The sequence below is a fragment of the Cebus imitator genome, unplaced genomic scaffold (genome assembly GCF_001604975.1).
Source record: "Cebus imitator isolate Cc_AM_T3 unplaced genomic scaffold, Cebus_imitator-1.0 Scaffold250, whole genome shotgun sequence".
NCBI lineage: Eukaryota > Metazoa > Chordata > Mammalia > Primates > Cebidae > Cebus > Cebus imitator.
This window is the reverse complement of record NW_016107565.1, coordinates 1931658-1952003: the sequence shown is the minus strand read 5'-3', so window position 1 is coordinate 1952003 and position 20346 is coordinate 1931658. Positions and strand designations below refer to the sequence as shown.

General features: G+C 34.3%; 1 protein-coding gene across 6 annotated transcripts in view; it reads left to right on the top strand.

The window, feature by feature from the left end:
• The window catches only part of CSMD3 (CUB and Sushi multiple domains 3), a 1251170-nt gene that overhangs the window by 503321 nt on the left and 727503 nt on the right, over positions 1–20346 (top strand). For all 6 annotated transcript variants that reach the window (XM_017498748.2, XM_017498749.2, XM_037727955.1 and 3 more), the window contains one exon: positions 4655–4779. In XM_017498748.2, the coding sequence (XP_017354237.1) occupies positions 4655–4779 (125 nt within the window). The remainder of the gene's footprint in view (positions 1–4654; positions 4780–20346) is intronic.

Sequence of the window (20346 nt, the reverse complement as noted above, 5' to 3'; positions counted from 1 at the left end):
GAGCAGTGGCTTGTAGTTCTCCTTGAAGAGGTCCTTTACGTTCCTTGTTAGTTGTATTCCTAGGTATTTTATTCTCTTTGTAGCAATTGTGAATGGCAGTTTGTTCTTGATTTGGCTCTCTTTAAGTCTCTTATTGATGTATAGGTATGCTTGTGACTTTTGCACATTGATTTTGTATCCTGAGGCTTTGCTGAAGTTGCTTATCAGTTTCAGGAGATTTTGGGCTGAGACGTTGGGGTCTTCTAGATATACAATCATGTCGTCTGCAAAAAGAGACAGTTTGACTTCCTCATTTCCTATTTGAATACCCTTTATTTTATCAGAGATGAGAATTGCAACTCCTGCTTTTTTGTTTTGCTCTCCATTTGCTTGATAAATCTTCCTCCATCCCTTTATTTTGAGCCTTTGTGTATCCTTGCATGTGAGATGGGTTACTGGTTACAGCACACTGATGGGTTTTGGCCTTTTATCCAATTTGCCAGTCTTTGTCTTTGATTGGGGCATTCAGTTCATTTACATTTAGGGTTAATATTGTTATCTGTGAATTTGATACTGCCATTTTGATGCTAGCTGGCTGTTTTGCCCGTTAGTTGATGTAGATTCTTCATTGTGTTGATGCTCTTTACCATTTGGCATGTTTTTGGAGTGGCTGGTACTGGTTGTTTCTTTCTATGTGTGGAACCTCTTTCAGGAGCTCTTGTAAAGCAGGCCTAGTGGTGACAAAATGTCTGAGCACTTGCTTGTTCGCAAAGGATTTTATTTTTCCTTCAATTATGAAGCTTAGTTTGGCTGGATAGGAAATTCTGGGTTGAAAGTTCTTTTCTTTAAGGATGTTAAATATTGGCCCCCCACTCTCTTCTGGCTTGTAGGGTTTCTGCTGAGAGATCTGCTGTGAGTCTGATGGGCTTCCCTTTGTGGGTAACCCGACCTTTCTCTCTGGCTGCCCTTAGTATTTTCTCCTTCATTTCAACCCTGGTGAATCTGACGATTATGTGCCTTGGGGTTGCTCTTCATGAGGAATATCTTTGTGGTGTTCTCTGTATTTCCTGGACTTGAATATTGGCCTGCCTTTCTAGGTTGGGGAAGTTTCCCTGGATAATATCCTGAGGAGTATTTTCCAGCTTGGATTCATTCTCTTTGTCGCATTCAGGTATACCTATCAAACGTAGATTAGATCTTTTCAGATAGTCCCACATTTCTTGGAGACTTTGTTCATTCTTTTTTACCCTTTTTTCCCTAATCATGCCTTCTCATTTTATTTCATTGAGCTGATCATCAACTCAGCTGTTGAAACTTGTGCATGCTTCGCGAAGTTCTCGTGTTGTGTTTTTCAGCTCCATCAGTTCACTTATATTCCTCTCTAAGTTGTTTATGCTCGTTAGCATTTCGTCAAATCTTTTTTCAAGGTTCTTAGTTTCTTTGCATTTTGTTAGAACATGTTCTTTTAGTTCACTGAAGTTTCTTACTACCTAGCTTCTGAAGGCTGATTCTGTCATTTCATCACACTCATTCTCCATCTAGCCTTGTTCCCTTGCTGGTGAGGAGTTGTGATCCCTTGTAGGAGGATAGGTTTTCTGGTTTCAGGAGTTTTCATCCTTTTTGTGCTGGTTTATTCCCATCTGTATGGATTTATCTGCTGATCTTCTTTGTAGTTGCCGACTTTCAGATTGGGTCTCTGAGTGGACGTTTGGTTTGTTGATGATGAAGTTATTTCTGTTTCTTAGTTTTCCTTCTAACAGCCTGGCCCCTCTGCTGTAAGGCTGCTGAGGTCCACTCCAGGCCATGCTTGCCTGGGGATCACCTGCAGCAGCTGCAGACCAGTAAGGATTGCTACCAGTTTTCTTCTTCTGCTATCTTTGTCCCAGAAGGATACCCACTAAATGTAAGTCTGATTTCTCCTTTATGAGGTGACTCTTTGGATATACAGGCGTCAGTGAGCTGCTTGAGGAGACAGTCTGTCCTTTATAGTAGCTCAAATACTGAGCTGTGAGCTCCGTTGTTCATTCAGAGCTGCTGGTCAGGTACGTTTAGGTCCGCTCCAGCAGAACTCATAAACCGCTTTTTGTTTCCAGGTGCTCTGTCCTAGGGAATTAGGGCTTTATTTGTGAGTTTCCATTGTGCTGCTGCCTTTTTTTTTTTCCTTCGGGGCTGCCCTGCCCAGCAAGGAGGCAGCCTGTTCACTGTCTGCCTGCAGAGGCTTTGCTGAGCTGCTGTGGGCTCTGCCCAGCTGCCGTGTGAACTTCCCTGCAGTCCTGTTTATATGAGTATAGTTAGAACTGCCTTGGCAATGGTGGCCCACCTTTTTATTGGTGGACTCTCTCTGTAATGGTGAGTTGCCTTGGCAACGGCAGGCTGCCTCAGCAATGGCGAGTTGCCTTGGCAGCAGTGGGCTGCCTCAGCATTGGCTGACTACCTCCGTAGTGGCGAGCTGCCTCGGTAATGGCAGATGCCCCTCCCCCACAGAGCTGGACCCTGCTGGGTTCAGCTGTACTTGCTGTAAAACTCTCAGTCCAGAAAGTTTCTGATTGCTGTTCTTTTGTGGGGGTGGGACCAACCGAGCCTGATCACCTGGTTCCCTGCCTCAGAGCCTTTTTTTTTAGTTGAACAGTCGATTGTCTCCCAGGTGTTCCAGTCGCCTGTTGAAAAGGTGCCGGGATCTATGTGATTTCCTGTGCGGCAACTCACTGTGCCGGCTTAAACAGCAGCACTGTGATTCGTGGCACTTTTTTTTACCCAGGAATCTCCTGGCCTGGCTCCCTGTTCAGTCCCCTTTTAATCAGATGAATGGGCGACTCCCTGGGGCTCCAGTCGCCAGCTAAAAGGGCACCCGGACCAGTGTATTTTGTACAGAGAACCGCCGCGCTGGGGCGCTGACAAAGCAGCCGTGCGGGGCAAAGCAGCTGCCCCAGCCAAAACAGCCACACTGGGGCTCCTCTGCCGGGGAATCTCCTGGTCTGTGGGCAATAACAATGCAGCGTCCACTCACCCTCTGTGCTTTCACTGGGAGCTGCAATCCTCAGCTGTTCCTAAATGGCCATCTTCAATCTTCCCCCAAAATTATGCATTTTGAAAAACCTCATATCTTCTCTTGCAGCAGCTTTGATATTATAGAGTGTTTTTGCAAAATAAGTATCATTTTAACAAAAATGCAATAAAATATATATTTAAAAAAAAGTTTGCTCTGGATACTATTTAAGAATAGATTGCAGGGTGTCAAAAACAGAAAGAGGAAAAACTAACAACATAGCAAAAAGGACTATTGCAATCATATGAATGAGAAATTGTGGCTCAGATTCTTATTGACACTGTAGGGGCGAAAAAGTTAGATTCTGGATTTTTAATGTGTTACTGACAGGATCTTCTTGATGGGGTGGATATGAAATGCAAGACAGAAAGATGAGTTAAGAATAACTTTAAGGTTTTTGGCCTTAGCAACTATAGAATGGAGTTTTCATTTATTGAGCTGAGAAAAAAGAAAAAAGGCAGATAATTGATGATTATATAAATTTTTAAGGTTGCTCAAGCTCTAAGCTTAGTCTGAATAAAACTTGGAGTCATGACAAGGCCTAAGAAAACTGTAAACATAACCTCTTTTTGTTTATATAAATTAACTTCTAGAGACACTGATCAGGTGTCACACTGAGTGAGAGAAGACATGTAGAGGTTGGCAGGGACTTTCTGCTGGAGGACTTTTTATGCCATGTTAAGGGACTATTTAGCCATAAAAAGAATGGGATTCTGTCATTTGCAACAACATGGATGGAACTGGAGATTATTAAGTGAAATAAGCCAGGCACAGAAACACAAACATCACATGTTCTCATTTATGGGATCTAAAAATCAAAACAACTGAACTTATTGATATAGAGAGTAGAAGAATGGTTACCACAGGCTGGGAAGTGTAATGCAGTGCTAGGAGGGAGGTGGGTATGGTTAATGGGTTAAAAAAAAAAATTAGGAAGAATGAAAAAGACCTACTATTTGATAGTATAACAGGATAGCTATACCCAACAATAACTTAATCATATAGTTTAAAATAACCAAAAGAATGTAATTTGATTTTTTGTAACACAAAGGATAAATTTGTGAGGGGGATAAATACCCCATTCTCCCTGATTAATTATTTCACATTGAATGACTTCATGAGAACATCTTATGTACTCCATAAAGATACACACCTGCTATGTACCCACAAAAAATTAAAATATTTTTTAGAAAAAAACTTCATCTGAAAAACAATCAGTACAATTTTTCATCTCTAAATATATTAAATGCATGTATATAGGAACAAATCCATGTATTAATTCATATACATGTAAAGACACGTACATGCATATGTAAATACATGCCAGAAAAACACTGTATTATGGCATGAATACAAGTCAAAATAGCCACATTTTGATTCACATTTACCACCTACTTAGCATGGTAAACTTAGTCAATTATTTGACCTTGGTTTCTATATCTATTAACAAGATGATTAAACTTGACGATAGCTTTAAATTTCTACAAGTCACACTTTCACATTTTGTTTTCGAAGATACTTTTTGTCATTGTAGTACATTTTAACCTATTGGATATTGCCATTAGAAGTGGAGCCTAGTTATTATGTTGCATCTTTCTAATCATATTTTTCTCTTTTATTTAACTTTAGCCTTGGATCAACTGTGCAGTTCTCTTGTGATGAAGATTATGTCCTACAGGGCGCAAAGAGCATCACCTGTCAACGGATAGCTGAAGTTTTTGCTGCTTGGAGCGATCACAGGCCTGTGTGTAAAGGTAATGTTTTATAAAAATGGTCTCTGAACACACTTTAATAGTTTAAGCTTTGTTTCATTGAGTATAAGTTGCAATTACATCTTTGAATTGTAATGTAATGTAATCTTTAAGAAAAGATTGTGCTCATGTACTTATTGATATTTATTGAAAATCTGCAAAATGTGAACCACTCTGTTAGGTTCTCAAGGAATTTTCAATCTAATAATCATACAACATAGATCGAAGCATAAAATATGTAATATAAGACACTGGAAACATTGTTAGCATTTAAAAAAAAAAATCAGTTACCCTGTCTGTATAAGCATTGATACAGATATTTTACAGCCGTAATTTCTCCTCCACTTGTATAGTTTGCCATTTGAATTGCTTATGCATCCATGTCTCCAATAGTTGGTAGCAGTCAAGGTAGAGCACAGGTTCTACAGTTGGTTAATGTAATCTAGGACAAACCATTTAGTTCTCTGGCTTTATATATCACATTATCAATAATTACAAATAAGATATAAATATATATCTTATATTTTCTGCATGTATGCGTTTATATATATACACATTACTGGAGATATGTGTGTGTGTGTGTGTGTGTGTGTGTGTGTGTGTATAGATAAATAGATAAAACCAGTGTGTGTGCGTGTGTGTGTGTGTGTGTGTGTGTGTGTATTAGACAAAATATTGACTTGAAAAGCTCACTGAGGAAAATTTTAAATATAGAGGAAATTTTTATTAAAGGCAAATGAAATTTTGTATGCCTAGTTATAAAATAAAAAAGGTGCTAAACAACCAACTAAGGTACCTTTTTAACATGGGAATTCAAATGTATTAAAATCATCTCATTTTCTATTTAATTTCATTAAGCAATTCACAGTGAAATAAGCAATTCAATAAGCAATTCAACTGATTATAAAGCATTTTGACTACCCATAGTATCAATACTGTCATCTTTAGATATTAAAAACTAATACAGATATGCCAATATCATTAGATATAAGAATCAGTGTTTGCAAGAAACATATCATTGAGGTAAGTCTAATTGCAAATATCAAAGACTCGTGGTTCCTGTCAGTAGAATTAAAATCTATATTTCAAATTTAAATAGCTGTTACTGACTTGTGACAGATTGGATAAATAACTATTATCTAATTGAGATAAATATTAAAAAGATTTGCATATATTATAATTAAATGATATTATACCTATATTATTATATTCTTTTTCCACCTTCTGACTGTTTATTTGCCATCTAGTCCACTTGCTTACCTTTTTCTCTTCTTTAGCTGCTTGTGACTACTTGCAGGAACAAACATACAAATTATTTAATTAATTAAACTGTTAACTGTTAATTTAACTGTTAATCATGAAAACTACATTTTCCCCCCTCCTTTATCCTGGCTCCCACTCCCATCACCTTTCCTCAAATGCATTATTTCCATATAAACTAAATAGGGCTACTTCTTTCTAAACTTTATAAAGCCGTGTTTGAAAATGAACACCTCATCCAGTCCTACTAGCATTTCTGATTGCTTGTTGTTCTGGTGGTTATTATTTCTAATAATAGTATTTCTGCATTTTTCTGTGTCTCTGTACTCGAGATCTCTTTAGCTCTTCTCTTTTAGGGAACATTTTCACTGTGTCACCACATCCTGTAGATTCTGCTCAGATAGCATGAGAATGATATCAAGAGAATAGAGAAGGGACTGAATTAAAAGCTATGTAAAGGCAAAAAAATATTTCACAACAGGTTGAATATAGGAGACCCTGACAAAGAGTCAAATATATAGCTTATGCATATAAGACTAGAAAAATCTTCTGTTGCTAATAAATATTTTTAAAAACTGAGAAAATGGCATTATGTGGGAGAGTATCCATCATTAGTATAACACTGTTATCATCAGCACCATTTTTAAGCACATACAATGTGCCAGGCATTATGCTTAATAAACACTGCATGTACTTTGTCTCATTTAATCCTCAAAACAAGCACATGAAGACATTATTATCTCTAGAGTAGAAATGAAGAATGTAAGTCATAGATATAGTCACATTGCCAAACTCAAATGACTGGGAAATGGCAAAGTCCTTTAAAAAGATATTTCATAGAATGGAGGAAAAAAGCTAGATTCTAAAGCATTAAAGAGGGAACAGATAATGATAAAATGGAAACACCAGATACACTCTATTCACTTGCCAGTGGCAACCCAGAGTAAGAAAGAAGAGAGAATTATCAGCATCAAGTAAAAATTCCCTGTCATAAATAGATGTTTATTGCCATTCTTATTTTTATAGGCTTACAAATGACATATAGTTTAGTAACATTAAAAATAATCAGTGAAACAAAAATGAGAAAATAACGTAGTATAATTACATCATCTCAAACAGAAAGTTACATACAAGTATGTAAACAACTTTTAAGAAGCGTTTATGCATTACATTTAAGTATTACAACTGCCAAACATAAAGAAACTTGACCAGTTTATACCCCAAAAAAATTGTGTATAAAAATCAAATATTCCTATGATACAAGAAAGTCACACTTTTTTTTATAGCTTAGAAAGAAGCATACAGTATCTCATATTTTCTTATAAAGCAAATAATGAATAATACATTTTGTAAGGGTTACTTTTATCAATGTCTTGTCAATAAACCAAATAGTAAATTGTATAAGGCTGATTTCTTGTGTCCTTCACTCAAGATGAAATTATCTCCATAAAAAGCAATATAGTGAACATCATTGCTTCAAAATGATATGTTCCAAGTATCCTACTTCATTGTCACATAAATTAGATATGTGCATTTTTGTTGGCAAAAAGGATATGAAAATAGACGACAGATCCAAGAAAAGGAGATTAATGTTAATATGGGAACAAAATCTCACACCAGAAGTTATAGCTAGATCATGGAATTTAATATCTACATAAAGTAAGATTGAGACTACAAAGCATCTTTTTTCATTCAAAACTCTCATTTTGATTAAAAAGATGAATCATACTTATGATTGTAAATTGTTCAAAGGCAAAAGTAAGGTGTTATATTACATTGTTGTTTTTTATAAACCCCATGACACAAAGAGCAGCTCTGTACTGATTTGCATTTCAAGAGCTATTTGTTGAATATTAATGTATGATTGGACTGTTTAGATAGCAAGATACATTATGATGTTATATGAGAAACATATATATTCATATTTATTCAACAGTTATTATATAGGAAGTATAAACTTACATGTTCAAGATTCGTATGTTGATATTATTTCATTTAAATTTATATTTTTTTCTGCAGATATTAAACATAGCTGCATTTGCTCTTTGCATGCAAGGCACATATGTGTATGGTTTACAAAGTCCATTTTGCTGCTAGAAATTACTGGCTGTGGTACTGAAACAGTAATGGAGGGAACATGCTGAAATATTAATTGAAGTTTTAAAATGGCTATCTACTGTGAGTCTGAACAAAGAGTAGTTCTCCTGTCTCATGGATGCTTGGACAGAATAAATATGCTTTTTTACAGACAACAGCATAAATTGCAGTATCAGTGCACTGCACCTTTGAGAAATTATTAATATAGCTTCTGTCTATGTACTGTATGGTTGGGCAATCAAGAAATGGTGATTTTTATAGGGACCAAAAGTTCACACAGAGAGCAATTTATGAATTAAAAGAGTAGTTCATAAATTATTTTTTTACACAAACAGAGACAATGATTCTTATTCCATAGATGGGTTATGTATACAAAGTATTTGCCCCTTTAGAGTGGTGAAAACAATTATTCCCTTGTTGGAAATGCAGTAGATATCCAAAAGCTGGAGCATTTGCAAATAAGAAGGCTTATGCATTGAAGTTGTATAGAATGTTCATTTTAGACCTTCCTGATATGTAAAGAAACAGTATGTGGTTGGGAATGAATAATTTGGTTAATGCAGAAACATTTAAAAAGAGCTAATAATAGCAGTCTAAAAGAAAAAGCATAGCAAATTTTAATCTGTTTATTATTGCTTGGTACTAGGTTGGTACCAAATAATCAAAGTCTGTTAAGTTACAAGGGCAAAAACCACTTATGGGATTAATAAAATAGGCAATTAAGGGAGGATGAGAAAAAAGACAATGAAATGGGAAAATACTAGAAATAACCATAAAAATGATGACATTGCCTTTTAATTTCTTTATTCAAAAATCATTAAATTGTTATTATTCATTTACTGTTGTACTAACAGTTTATTTTTCTGCATTTAATAAACAGAGGAATGTGAGTAGGTATTCTAGATTATATACCATATGTGATATAGAGTATACAATAATTTTTATTATTTTATATGACTTACAAAGCATAAATACAAAACTAGATAACATATAATAGACTTTTGTTTGTTTAGAAACAAACAAAATCCTATAGTGCAATCCTCTGCCAAATTCAGATGAGGAAGATTTTTTCCAGGTTTGGAAATGGCCAGTCATTGAGATGCAGAAGATAATATGTGGGCAGAACTTGGAAAATATTGTGAATATAGACAGAGGAAGGTGGATGTGAAAGTCATTTCAAATGTTTAGAATCTATCATGGGCAAAATCACAATGTGAATTAACACATCTGGGCAATCAGTTTGGTCAGTTATATGAAAAGATGTAGAGTGAGATAAAATTAAAAAGGTTGTGTTATATATCTCCTGCTTTGAAATATGTCTGGAAACACTCTCAAACCTCCATTCCCATTGTATTCCCACACTATTCTACAGTTCCAATATTGCAACTATCCCATTTCTTTTCATTTGGACTACAATTTATCCTACGTGTTGCTGACAGACTAATCCCAGCAAAGTCTCATTTTATAGATAGAGATGATGTGGTGGTGGTGGGTGTGGTTCTGCTGCAGCAGTTGCCCATGTTGCTGATTGTTAACTCTTTCAATTTCCAAAATCACCCATGATTTGCCTTAATCCAACTTTTTTTTAACCCATACGAAAAGTTTATCCCAATGTCTCAATAATTAACAGAATTACCACCTTGATATTCATGTATGTCTAGCCTGTTCCTGAATGACCAAACCAACCTCTCAAGGTCTTGTTCAGTTTTCACCTCCTCCAAAAATTCTTTCCCATTTAAATTATACCTTATCTCCTCTTCTTCAAAATTACTTTACAATTACTGTCTTTACCACACAATATAGCATTTAATTTTATTTTGTTTGGCAATGGTCCCTAATCATTTCATGGCCTTTCAAGTAGACTTGCTTCTTCAACCAAAACCACCTCAAAACAAAAACAAAAACAAAAACGAAATAATCAGCGCCTCTAAAGTGTTTGAATTTTGAATGTATCAGTTTCAGCTGTTGCCAAAGAGGACTGTTATCAATATGGTCTACCCATCCATTACTGTAGATTCAATAAAATGATCTAAATGAGGTTTAATTCCTTTCTTTATATACATTGGGAAAAAATGGGTGTGAGGTTATATGATAGATGACTACTGGCCAAACCTAAGAGCTGTGACCCTCACTAACTCATATTGACTAAAAGCTAGGGGTCTTAAATTTTTCAAAATTCTTTTACATACGCTACAAGTTCCCTCTTATGTATTATTCCTCTTCTGAGTGTTTAGCTCAGTGAACCATTTCACCCATATTTTTGTACATATAGTAGCTGCTAAATAGCTTTTTTTTTTTTTTGACATGGAGTCTCACTCTGTCACCAGGCTGGAGTGCAGCAGTTCACTGCTCCGCCTCCCAAGTTCAAGTGATTCTCCTGCCTCTGCCTCCCAAGCAGCTGAGACTACAGGCACACACCACCACAGCCAGCTAATGTTTTGTATTTTTAGTAGTGATGGGGTTTCACAATTTTGGCCAGGATGGTCTCTATCTCCCGACCTCGTGATCTCTGCCTGCGTTGGCAGCCCAAAATGCTGAGATTATAGGCGTAAGCGACTGAGCCTGGCCTAAATTAAATTTTAATAAGTATTGTAGGAAGATTTAATTAATTGTAACAAACAATTTAAGAAGGTAGTAATGAGACTATTGCAACTAGAGAAAGTTGCTCTAGTAGAAGGCTTCTTGTTATGCAAAAGTAATTAGAAAATTTTGCCCAAGAGCAAATCAGAACCTGCTGAAATTTATCAGCCAGAAATGCATATAACAGGTGTTTTTCTGTAGTTGTTCTTGATGCCTTTTTAGTTTCATGGAATAATCTTACAGATGAAATGATGCATAATAAGGATGATATTAGCAATTAATAAAGTTTAAGGACATATGTTTAAACTTTAGTTTAGGTAGATGGTGTAGATACGGAAGTTTATCACACATTCATATTTCTTGGTGGTTGTTTTTTCTAAAAGCTATAGTTTGTGGCTTTATTAAACAATTTTGATTGGAAAATAAACTTTACTAAGCTCAAATAATTAGCATGTTTTAATGATATCATTTGCATGTTATTTGTTGGAGATTAATAGTGATGCATTTTTAGACAGCTTAGTAGATCACTTAAAATTCAAAACTACCTGAACAATTAGAAATTTTGCATTTCAAAGGTGCCCTTCCAACAATTGTTCAGAAATACATTCTTCACATTTTGCCTAGCTCACAGATTATTATGAAAATAATAAACAAATACTTGGTTCTGTTTTCGTACATAGCAGGGAAATCTCCACAGACATCAAAGAGAACATTTTTTTGAGTATGACCTTACTCATTTGTTTAATTTTTCTGAACTTCAATTTATTTATTATAAGTTGATTAGGAATTATGTGTGCACAAAGCAATGACTATGGATTCCTTTCAGTTGTAAATTCTGAATATTCTGAAGTATATTTACTGCTTCTATGTTAAAACATGTTAAATATATTTTTGGTTCAATATTTTTGTTACCTTTGGATGCCAAGAATTTGTCTCAGTTCCTGAAACACATGAGCAATAATAATTTTTAAAATTTGTAATAAACTCCTGCTAACAAAATGTTATTTTTATTGCACTATGTTTTGGGTATTCATTTTTTAAAAAGCAACAGGTTTTGAATTTATTCAGTGCCAAAATGATGGCTAATGATCATAAAACTCCTTCAAAGTAACTTAGATTCTGCAGATCTTTTATGCTTTATTTACCATTAAAATCTAACTTTGTATAAAGGTAAAGGATTATTTGTATTCATGCATTTTTATTATTAAATGCACCCTTGCAATATGTTGATTTTAAACAATGTATCTTTAGAAAAATAAAGTTGATTATAATGTGATTCTTGAAACTACTATACACTAAGTTATTTTTGAGAGTTTTCAAATGGAAATAAATATTTTAGCTAATATAATTTTAAAAGCCTCAAAATTTGAAATTTAACAGGGATAAAATGAGCTACTTCATGCCCAAACAACAAATAACCAAGGAAATAAAAAAAAAAAAACCCTGCAATAAAAAATATTAACAAATGATGCTTTTGCTAAATGAAGAAACCAAGGACTGAAAAAAAATCTTAAATGTAATAAATGTAATGTCTTAATGCAAGGATGCGCAAATGGCAAACTAATAAAATCAGCACAGGAATTGCAAATTTGGAGGAGAAACTACCTATATAAAAGGAAATTTTGAAGAATTATTAAAATAGAATGACTTTTTGTGTTCATAGTAAACTTATGATATCTCTCAAAATTCCCCTGTGATGTAGAAATATTTATTTTCTATATTTTTTGAAAAGATGTGCTATTAGCAAAAAGCATCTTGAAGATCTGTGATGACTTAACAGCCTTTCCACTAATTCTGATCACATAAAAAGTTGGAAAACTTAAAGATACTAGGTTTAGGATTCCCTTATTTAGCTTCTCCACAGTAAAATCTCGCTTTATTTTAAAGTAATAGCTGAGCTAGTTCTGGGAAGAATAGTTTACAGATAACAGTGATCACAGTGTAGTCTTTAGAATGTCTGATGCTATGTATATGCACTCGAAATGTATAATTGTACTACGCAAAGTGAAAGAAACAATGGGAAATGGAAAAATGATGAGACCTGGAAACCAAAGAGGAAACAAAAGGCCTAGGCAGAATATACACAGACATTACTGGTGAGAAAGAGATACATTTTTAGTATTTAAATTGAATTTATTTGAAATTTAAAAGTCACAGATTTTATGCTTGATATGAACCTTCAGAATTTATAACATTTTGGCAGACCATTTTTGTATTAAGGTATAAAGTATGTTCTCTGCTTAACTTGTCTTACAATAATTTTTGTGGAGCTAGGTATATAGTGTCAGCATCCTAAACAAATAGCAATGCCTGGCACATGGCAGATACTCACTAATATTTGAATGAATGAGTGTTTTGTTTACCACTATGCTAGACAAAATGTAAGAAGCACAGAACAGAACTGAACAAATCATACCCCTTTAGAAATTTATGATCTCATTACATAAATTTCTCAAAACACAATACCTTCAAAATAAAACAACTGGAGAACATCCCTAAAGCAACAGAGTCATGGTTGCACAGTCAATATTTGTCATAAAGACAATTCAAAACAAAGGAAAGACAGAAGACAGAAACAATAGTATTATCCTTTGGGAAATAAATTTCATTGGCTATGAAAATACCACTTAGTCACTTTATCTCTGAGTTGAGTATTATATATTATTCTCTTATTTTGGAAATTATTCATTTATTTAATACCATTGATGTTTTGTGTAAATTATTAGGTAAGGAGAGAGAAAAGATGAAGTTTGCTCCTCAAAGAGATCAATGGGCTACTTCAGTGGGGACAAACAGCAATCAAAAAGTAGGCATTACTATACGTCACAATAAGAGCTACTGCAGAAAAATGAATACAGTGTGTTCAGTTCAAAGAAGATTAAGAAACCACTATGCCTAGAAGAGTACAAAAGTTTTTATAGAAAAGGATAAGCAAGGATTCAGGAAAGAGAGACAGAAAGACAGACCTAGATACTGAAAATGGTAAGACAGTAAAGACAGAGAGAACAACATATAAAGCTACATGGTGATTAAAGAAACCCATGGGAGAGAGAGAATGACAGAGAGGTGAGTGAAATGCAGAGGAGCATAAACCTATTGAGGATGGGAAAAATTTCTACCTGCAATGAATTTACTCTCAACGGTGGGGGCCAAGAAGAGTTTCCAAAGTTAATATATAATTACAATACTTTATTGTAAATTCTATGCTAAGAGCTATATTAAAAAAAAAAAAAATGAGTGCTCCTTTAACTCTCTGAGCACAGACCTGTTGTGGTCCGTGAAGTGTTAGAAACCAGGCTAGACAGAAGGAGATGAGCAGCGGGCAAGTGGGAATTACCACCTGAACTCCACATCCTGTCAGATGAGCAGTGGCATCAGATTCTCATAGGAGTGTGAACCCTATTGTGAACTGTGCATGTGAGGGATCTAGACTGCATGCTAAATGAGAATCTAATGATAAATATAATGTGCTTGAATGATCCTGAAACCATACCTCCCTTCCCACAAGTCCGTAAAGAATTGTCTTCCATGAAACCAGTCCCTGATGCCAAAAAGTTTGGGGACCACCGCTCTAGGTTACTAGAGATGGTTACGGAAGGCTTCCCACGGGAAAAAGTACCTGAGCTGAACCCTGAAGATGCAGTAGGCAAGGTTAATGATGAGAAAAATGGTGGATGTGCAGATTACACCAGATTGACGGAGCCCAGGGGTAAAGACTTAAAATGTTAGGGCCCATTATGTTTTATAAAATGAAGTATGAACATTTTTTCCATATACTTGTTTGCCATTTGTATGTTTTCTTTTGAGAAATATCTACTCAATCATTTCCCCATTCTTAATTGAGTTGTTTTTCTTGCCATTAAGTTGTTTTAATTCCTCATAGATTTTGGGCATAAGGCCCTTATCAGATATATGGTTTACAAATAATTTTTCCACTTCATATATTGTCTCTTCACTCTGTCAATTGCTACCTTTGCCATGCAGAAGGTCTTTATTTGATGCAATGTCGTTTGTCTGTTTTTGCTTTTGTTGCCTTTTTGGCATCATATCCAGGAAATCTCTGCCATGCTAATGTCAAGAAGCCTTCTTCCTATGAATAGAGGGGATACCATTGCCGTTGGATAAAAATGGACACATACTCTCCCTTGAGGTGAAAGACTCTGAGGAAGGAACTGATGAAGCTATGATGTTTTTGTAGGGGGAAATGGAAGAAGGCTTCATTCTCAAATGGCAGAACCCTCTAACCTTATTTTTTTCTGTAACGTAGGTACGGTTAACTGAGGAAGGTGGAAACCCAGGGTTTCATCCAAAGTGTTTGTTTGCAGAATAAGTATATACTTTTAAATCCTACTAAATATAAATATTCATCATTCAAACATTGAAATAAAAGTTTACCCAAAGTCAAGCACATAAACGTAAACTTTTATTAACTCCAAATTGGTTCAGGGTATCATGTTTTTAGATAAGAAACACAAGAAATCACTCATGGTGTCTCCTTTTTCCTTGCCCCTAAACTAAAAAAATAATTTTCTAGTAAAATGACACTCAAAAAATTCATCATAAATCTTGGCCTTAACAATGTAACATAAATTTAAAATTTTAAATACATTTTTTTTAAAAAAATCAAATAATTGAAATAAGCCACTAAAGCAAACATTGCATAAGTTAGATTATCAGTAGATAATAACATACAACAGGAAGGGGAGGTATAAAAGCAATTAATATGTTGAAATGTTGATACTTATGACAAACTTGAAAAAAAGTTCATGCTTCATAAAGGCATATTTGGTTATTTAATTTTCTTCTCAAAAATTTTTCGATGCTGCAAACCTACATTTGTCATGTCTTATTTCCTTGGAATAAATAAGCTAAAGATAGCTAAAAGGGACAGCGGGAGTGCAAATGAAGTACAGCTCATTTAGTTCTGACCTCGTTTCATTTCTTCCTAAGAAATACTTATCTCAAAAGTAAATCAGTGCCATTTCTAGCTGGTAATACATGATAAGTATGAAAATGAGTTCATCTTTGAAATTTAACATGCAAATTAATATAACTTTTGGTATCTGGATAAGTCTGGTTAGAAGAGGAAATAGTGAGCTGTTGTTTCAGCTCAGTGACCTTAATACATCAAAACTTGCTGCTTTTTAGAACAGGGATATGATATGTGTAATTAAATGTCCCAATCTGCCTGCCAGTGAGTACATTACTGTACAGGAATAAGGGAGAGACTCCCTAAGAAAACAGAGTGTCATTTTAAGTTGTTTTCTGAATCCTCAGTGCAGTTAAATTGAGCAATTTATCACACAGAGGAATATATTAACTGAATTATCCTCTAGAGGCTTTGATTTAATTAACCTAGGATGGGACTTAGGCATGGATTTTTCTCTTAAAAGCTCGCCAGGTGATTTTAATGTGCAGCCAGGGATGGGGATCACTGAGTTAAATGAAACCTTCAGAATAAGATCCTGTTTCTCAGTGGCTGCTTGGTGATTTTCCCCAACTCCCTATTCATAAAAATTTCAATTTCATCCCACTTCATCACAAAAAAATACTTTGAATGATTTAACATTGTTACTTTAAATAACCGTTAATATGTCTCACATCTAGATATTTCTACTAAGATCTAAGGGAAAAAGAAAAGACAAAAAAAAATTAGATATAAAAAACAAAGCAAAAATGACTTTCCATTAAGACTATAGGAATGATTTCTTAAAATCTTCTCATTTACCTTTGTTTGTTTTTACTTTATTGACTTCTAGCTAAAGTTTATTTCTAAATTATGCAAGGATGGCACGGGGTGTTTTTCCTGCCTCTTTAAGAGTATTTTAAAAGAACAATAAAACATGAAAACTATTTGAGAAAAACTTTTGTGAAGTCTTCCTTAAAGGACTCCAATTTTCTTCATTTTCATGACCATAAAAATATTTGTTAATTATACATGGCAGCACTTATTCTTGGCTATGAATACCAAAGGCCACATTTGACTTTTCAAAAAATTTACTCTTTTTATTACTGCAGTCACTGGAAGTAATAACAATATTGGCTATTGTGAACCTATTTTTTCCTCAGTAAGGCAAAACTGCCTGATGAAGTTAAAACCTAGGAGGAATGTGATTGGCTTATTTTAGGATTATAGTAACTAAGGAAGAAATAGTGGGCATTGCCAGAGAGTGTATTTGGAATTTTAAGAAAACAATTTCAAACAACTTATAGAACAGATATTGAATTGCAGCTACAAAGTTATAAAGACATAGGTCAGTCTTACTTTCATGTGCTAAAGATTAGATTCATAAAGAACTTATGTAAAGAAAGACATTTAGGAAAACTGAAGTTGTAATATAGAGATTTTACTGATGATCTATAATTTTAAAAAGACATGTATATATACATATATGACCCAGATTGAATATTAAATACAGGATATACACTTCTAAGAACATTGCTAGACTGTCTAAAGCCTAGAAAATAAGAAATATTAAATATGCTAAACTAGTATTTCCTAAGTTATATTTGAATATTAATAATGAACACATTTGGTAGAAAAGGTATTCAAAGGTAGTTAGACAAATAGATAATTTGATGTATTGCTCTAACTACATAACTTGGCAGATTCTTTAATATTACCATGTTCTTTGTTTATCATTAAAGTTGAAATGTAGTATGTAACACAGCTCCCCAAAAAAATCTCATGTACCTGAAAATTTTGAATGATGCTGGTGTGGGCTGTGTTATTTCAAAAATCATGTAACTATTCTCATCTCCAGTTCATTTCTTCTCACATTTGATTTACATATCACTATTATCATAGAATATGCTTACTAAAACATTACTTTCAAGATTCCATTCTATTCTGCATATAGCTCATTGCTATGTCATTCAAGTCAAAAATCCTTAACCTGGCATTTTGGAGCCTCTAAAAATTGAACTGCACTTTTTTTTATAACTATTTCTTCTTAGTTCCAGCCATAAACACTGTTCTAAATAGGTAAATATGACCATGTCTAATATTTCCTCCCAACATGCTCCTATAGTAAAAAGAAGCCCAGACCTGGAGGCCCTAGGTTCAGTCTCCTTTACTATGTTTATTCATAATATATGTTAAAATTTTCTTTATTTTCTGTAGTGTAACTATACTGACTACATATAATTAATGCTATAATTTTATAGATGAGAAAACATATCAAGTGAATTGCCTGAGAGAACACAGCTCTTATGTACTGGAACTGGGGTTCAACCCAAAATGTGTGTGATTTCTAGGTCTATTGTGTTTTCACTATACCACACTGAATTAAACAGCACAAAACACTGAAGTGTACAAATTATTAATATGATGAAGTTCAGTTCAGCTTTTCAAAAGTTTACATGAAATTTATGGCTCTTGTAAAATTACTTGCAAATAAGACCGTTAGTCCCAACATACATAAAATGTTTGGCCTACTTAGGAACTATTCTTTTCTGTGCCACCTAAACTCTGACTCAGCAGTACTTAAGAAATTTTTCTAAAGAATTTTCCTAAATTAACTTTTCCCTTTTCTGATTTATCTTTCCTGAGTCTTCCCTTTGAAAAGTTCCTCCTTCCTTTTTAAAACCAATATATCTCCCCAAATTAAAAAAAAAAATACCTATTTAGTAGGTAAGTATTCACAGTTTCATCTTTTATTTCTTCGTAGTCAAGCATTATGATAAACATTGGCATACTGCATTATAATTTGGCAACATACCCTAGGAGGTTTGAGGTTACAATCCATTCACACATTAACTAACTTTGAAAATAATAGGCAGTTTTACATCTGAATGTTCAAACTCTATGGTTATAATATGCAAGATTAAAGACAAACAAAAAGGTTGCTCAGTGAAAGAAAAATTTGAATGTAGGGGATGAGGAGCAGAGGAAAATTTTTTAAAGTTAGTGGAATATTGAGCAATATGGAAAAATTGCTAGTGAGAAATCCTTAGATGAGGTGAAAAATGATTTATGCGAAGAGGAAGATCTAATATTTAATCTTACACTGTTGCTGCCATGTAAATTTGCTACTTTATTATAGCACTGGCTCAAAACTTAAGTGACAGTTATCATCAGTAGTTGACAGTGGTTAGAAATGAATTAGTAACAAATACAAAGGACAGTTGTCTTCTTCTCCAATTATTAGAGAGTTTTTGTTTGTTTGTTTGGTTGGGTGGGTGGTTGGTTGTTTTTATGAAGAAGTTTAGGGTTCTCAGCTTTTATAGAAGTTTGATTTCATGAAAACATGAAAAATTATATGGACTGTTTTTTGGGTAAAGTTTTTGATGCACTGCCTGATGGGGGTTCTAATGATATACACAGTAGTCATTCTGTTTTGGCCTTGTGAACTCCATGAATACTTCATAGGATTGTTAAGAGGCATGTATATACAACTGTGAAGGTCTGAGATTTTGCCAGACTTGCAAGTCAACATGTTAGCTGTGTCTTAGTTGGAATGCTATACTAAATTGCCGTAGATTTGGTGTCTTAAACAGAAAATGTTTGTTTCTCATAGTTCAAGATCAGAATGCCAGCATGGTTGGATTGTGTTGAAGGCCCTCTTCCAAGTTGCAGAGAGCTGACTTCTTTTTACATATTCACATAGGAAAAAGAGAATGAGCTAGCTCTCTGGCCTCATAAGAGTACAGATCTCATTCATGTGGGCTCACCCTCATGATCTAATATACCTCCCAAAGACTCCCACCATCAGTGCTATCACATTGGGTATTTGACATCAACATATGAATTTAGGGGAAATGCAAATATTCAGTCCATATAGCTTGCCACACTTTCACAGATGCCAGCAGAAGTTCAAAGATACATAGGTCAGAGATGGAGGATAGTTTACTACTCACAACAAAAGCAATAGCCAGAATAACAGCATTGGTGTCATTTTACTGAGTCCCAATTCCCAAAGAGGTACATGAATAGGACCAGGTATCAGTTTTTCATATACAGTAAGTTGGATTATAGAAAAAGGAACTTTGGCCATAAGGAGTTCATATATTTTATAATCAGTGGTAAGCATGGCCACAACTTAGCTCTGGAGGGAGACACTCTCTCCATCTTCCAAAACGAAAATAAATTTGTCTTTTGCTTTGGAAAGAACAACTGTCCCTGAATTCCAGTGGTTTGACCTATGAACAACCTTAACGAGTTATTCCAGAACAAAAGCAGTCAGTGTCTTTGCTTGAAAGATGTGTGCAATCACAAGAGACACATGGAGGATTGCCTCCTAACATCTACCCCTTATTTCTACAATATATTGACTTTTGGTATATATATATATATATATATATATATGTATATATATTTTTCCCACATAATATGTATTTAATAAAAATATTTTTGTCTAATACATTGATTTGTGGTGAATTAAAGATAATCAACAAAAGGTTGACTATGTTAAGAACTGTGATAGAGGTAATTAGAAACTAACTAAAATGTTATTCACACTGTAGCCTTTCCCAAACATTGTAAGCTAAGGGCACTGTCTACCATATATCCTTATTTTATTATTTTTCATCAGTATCTAAACTTTTTGGTACATTTTCTTATGAAAATGCCCATTAGTCAGAATGTTTTGATTAATCTGAATGCCAGAGGCTGGAACCAAATCCATTCCATTT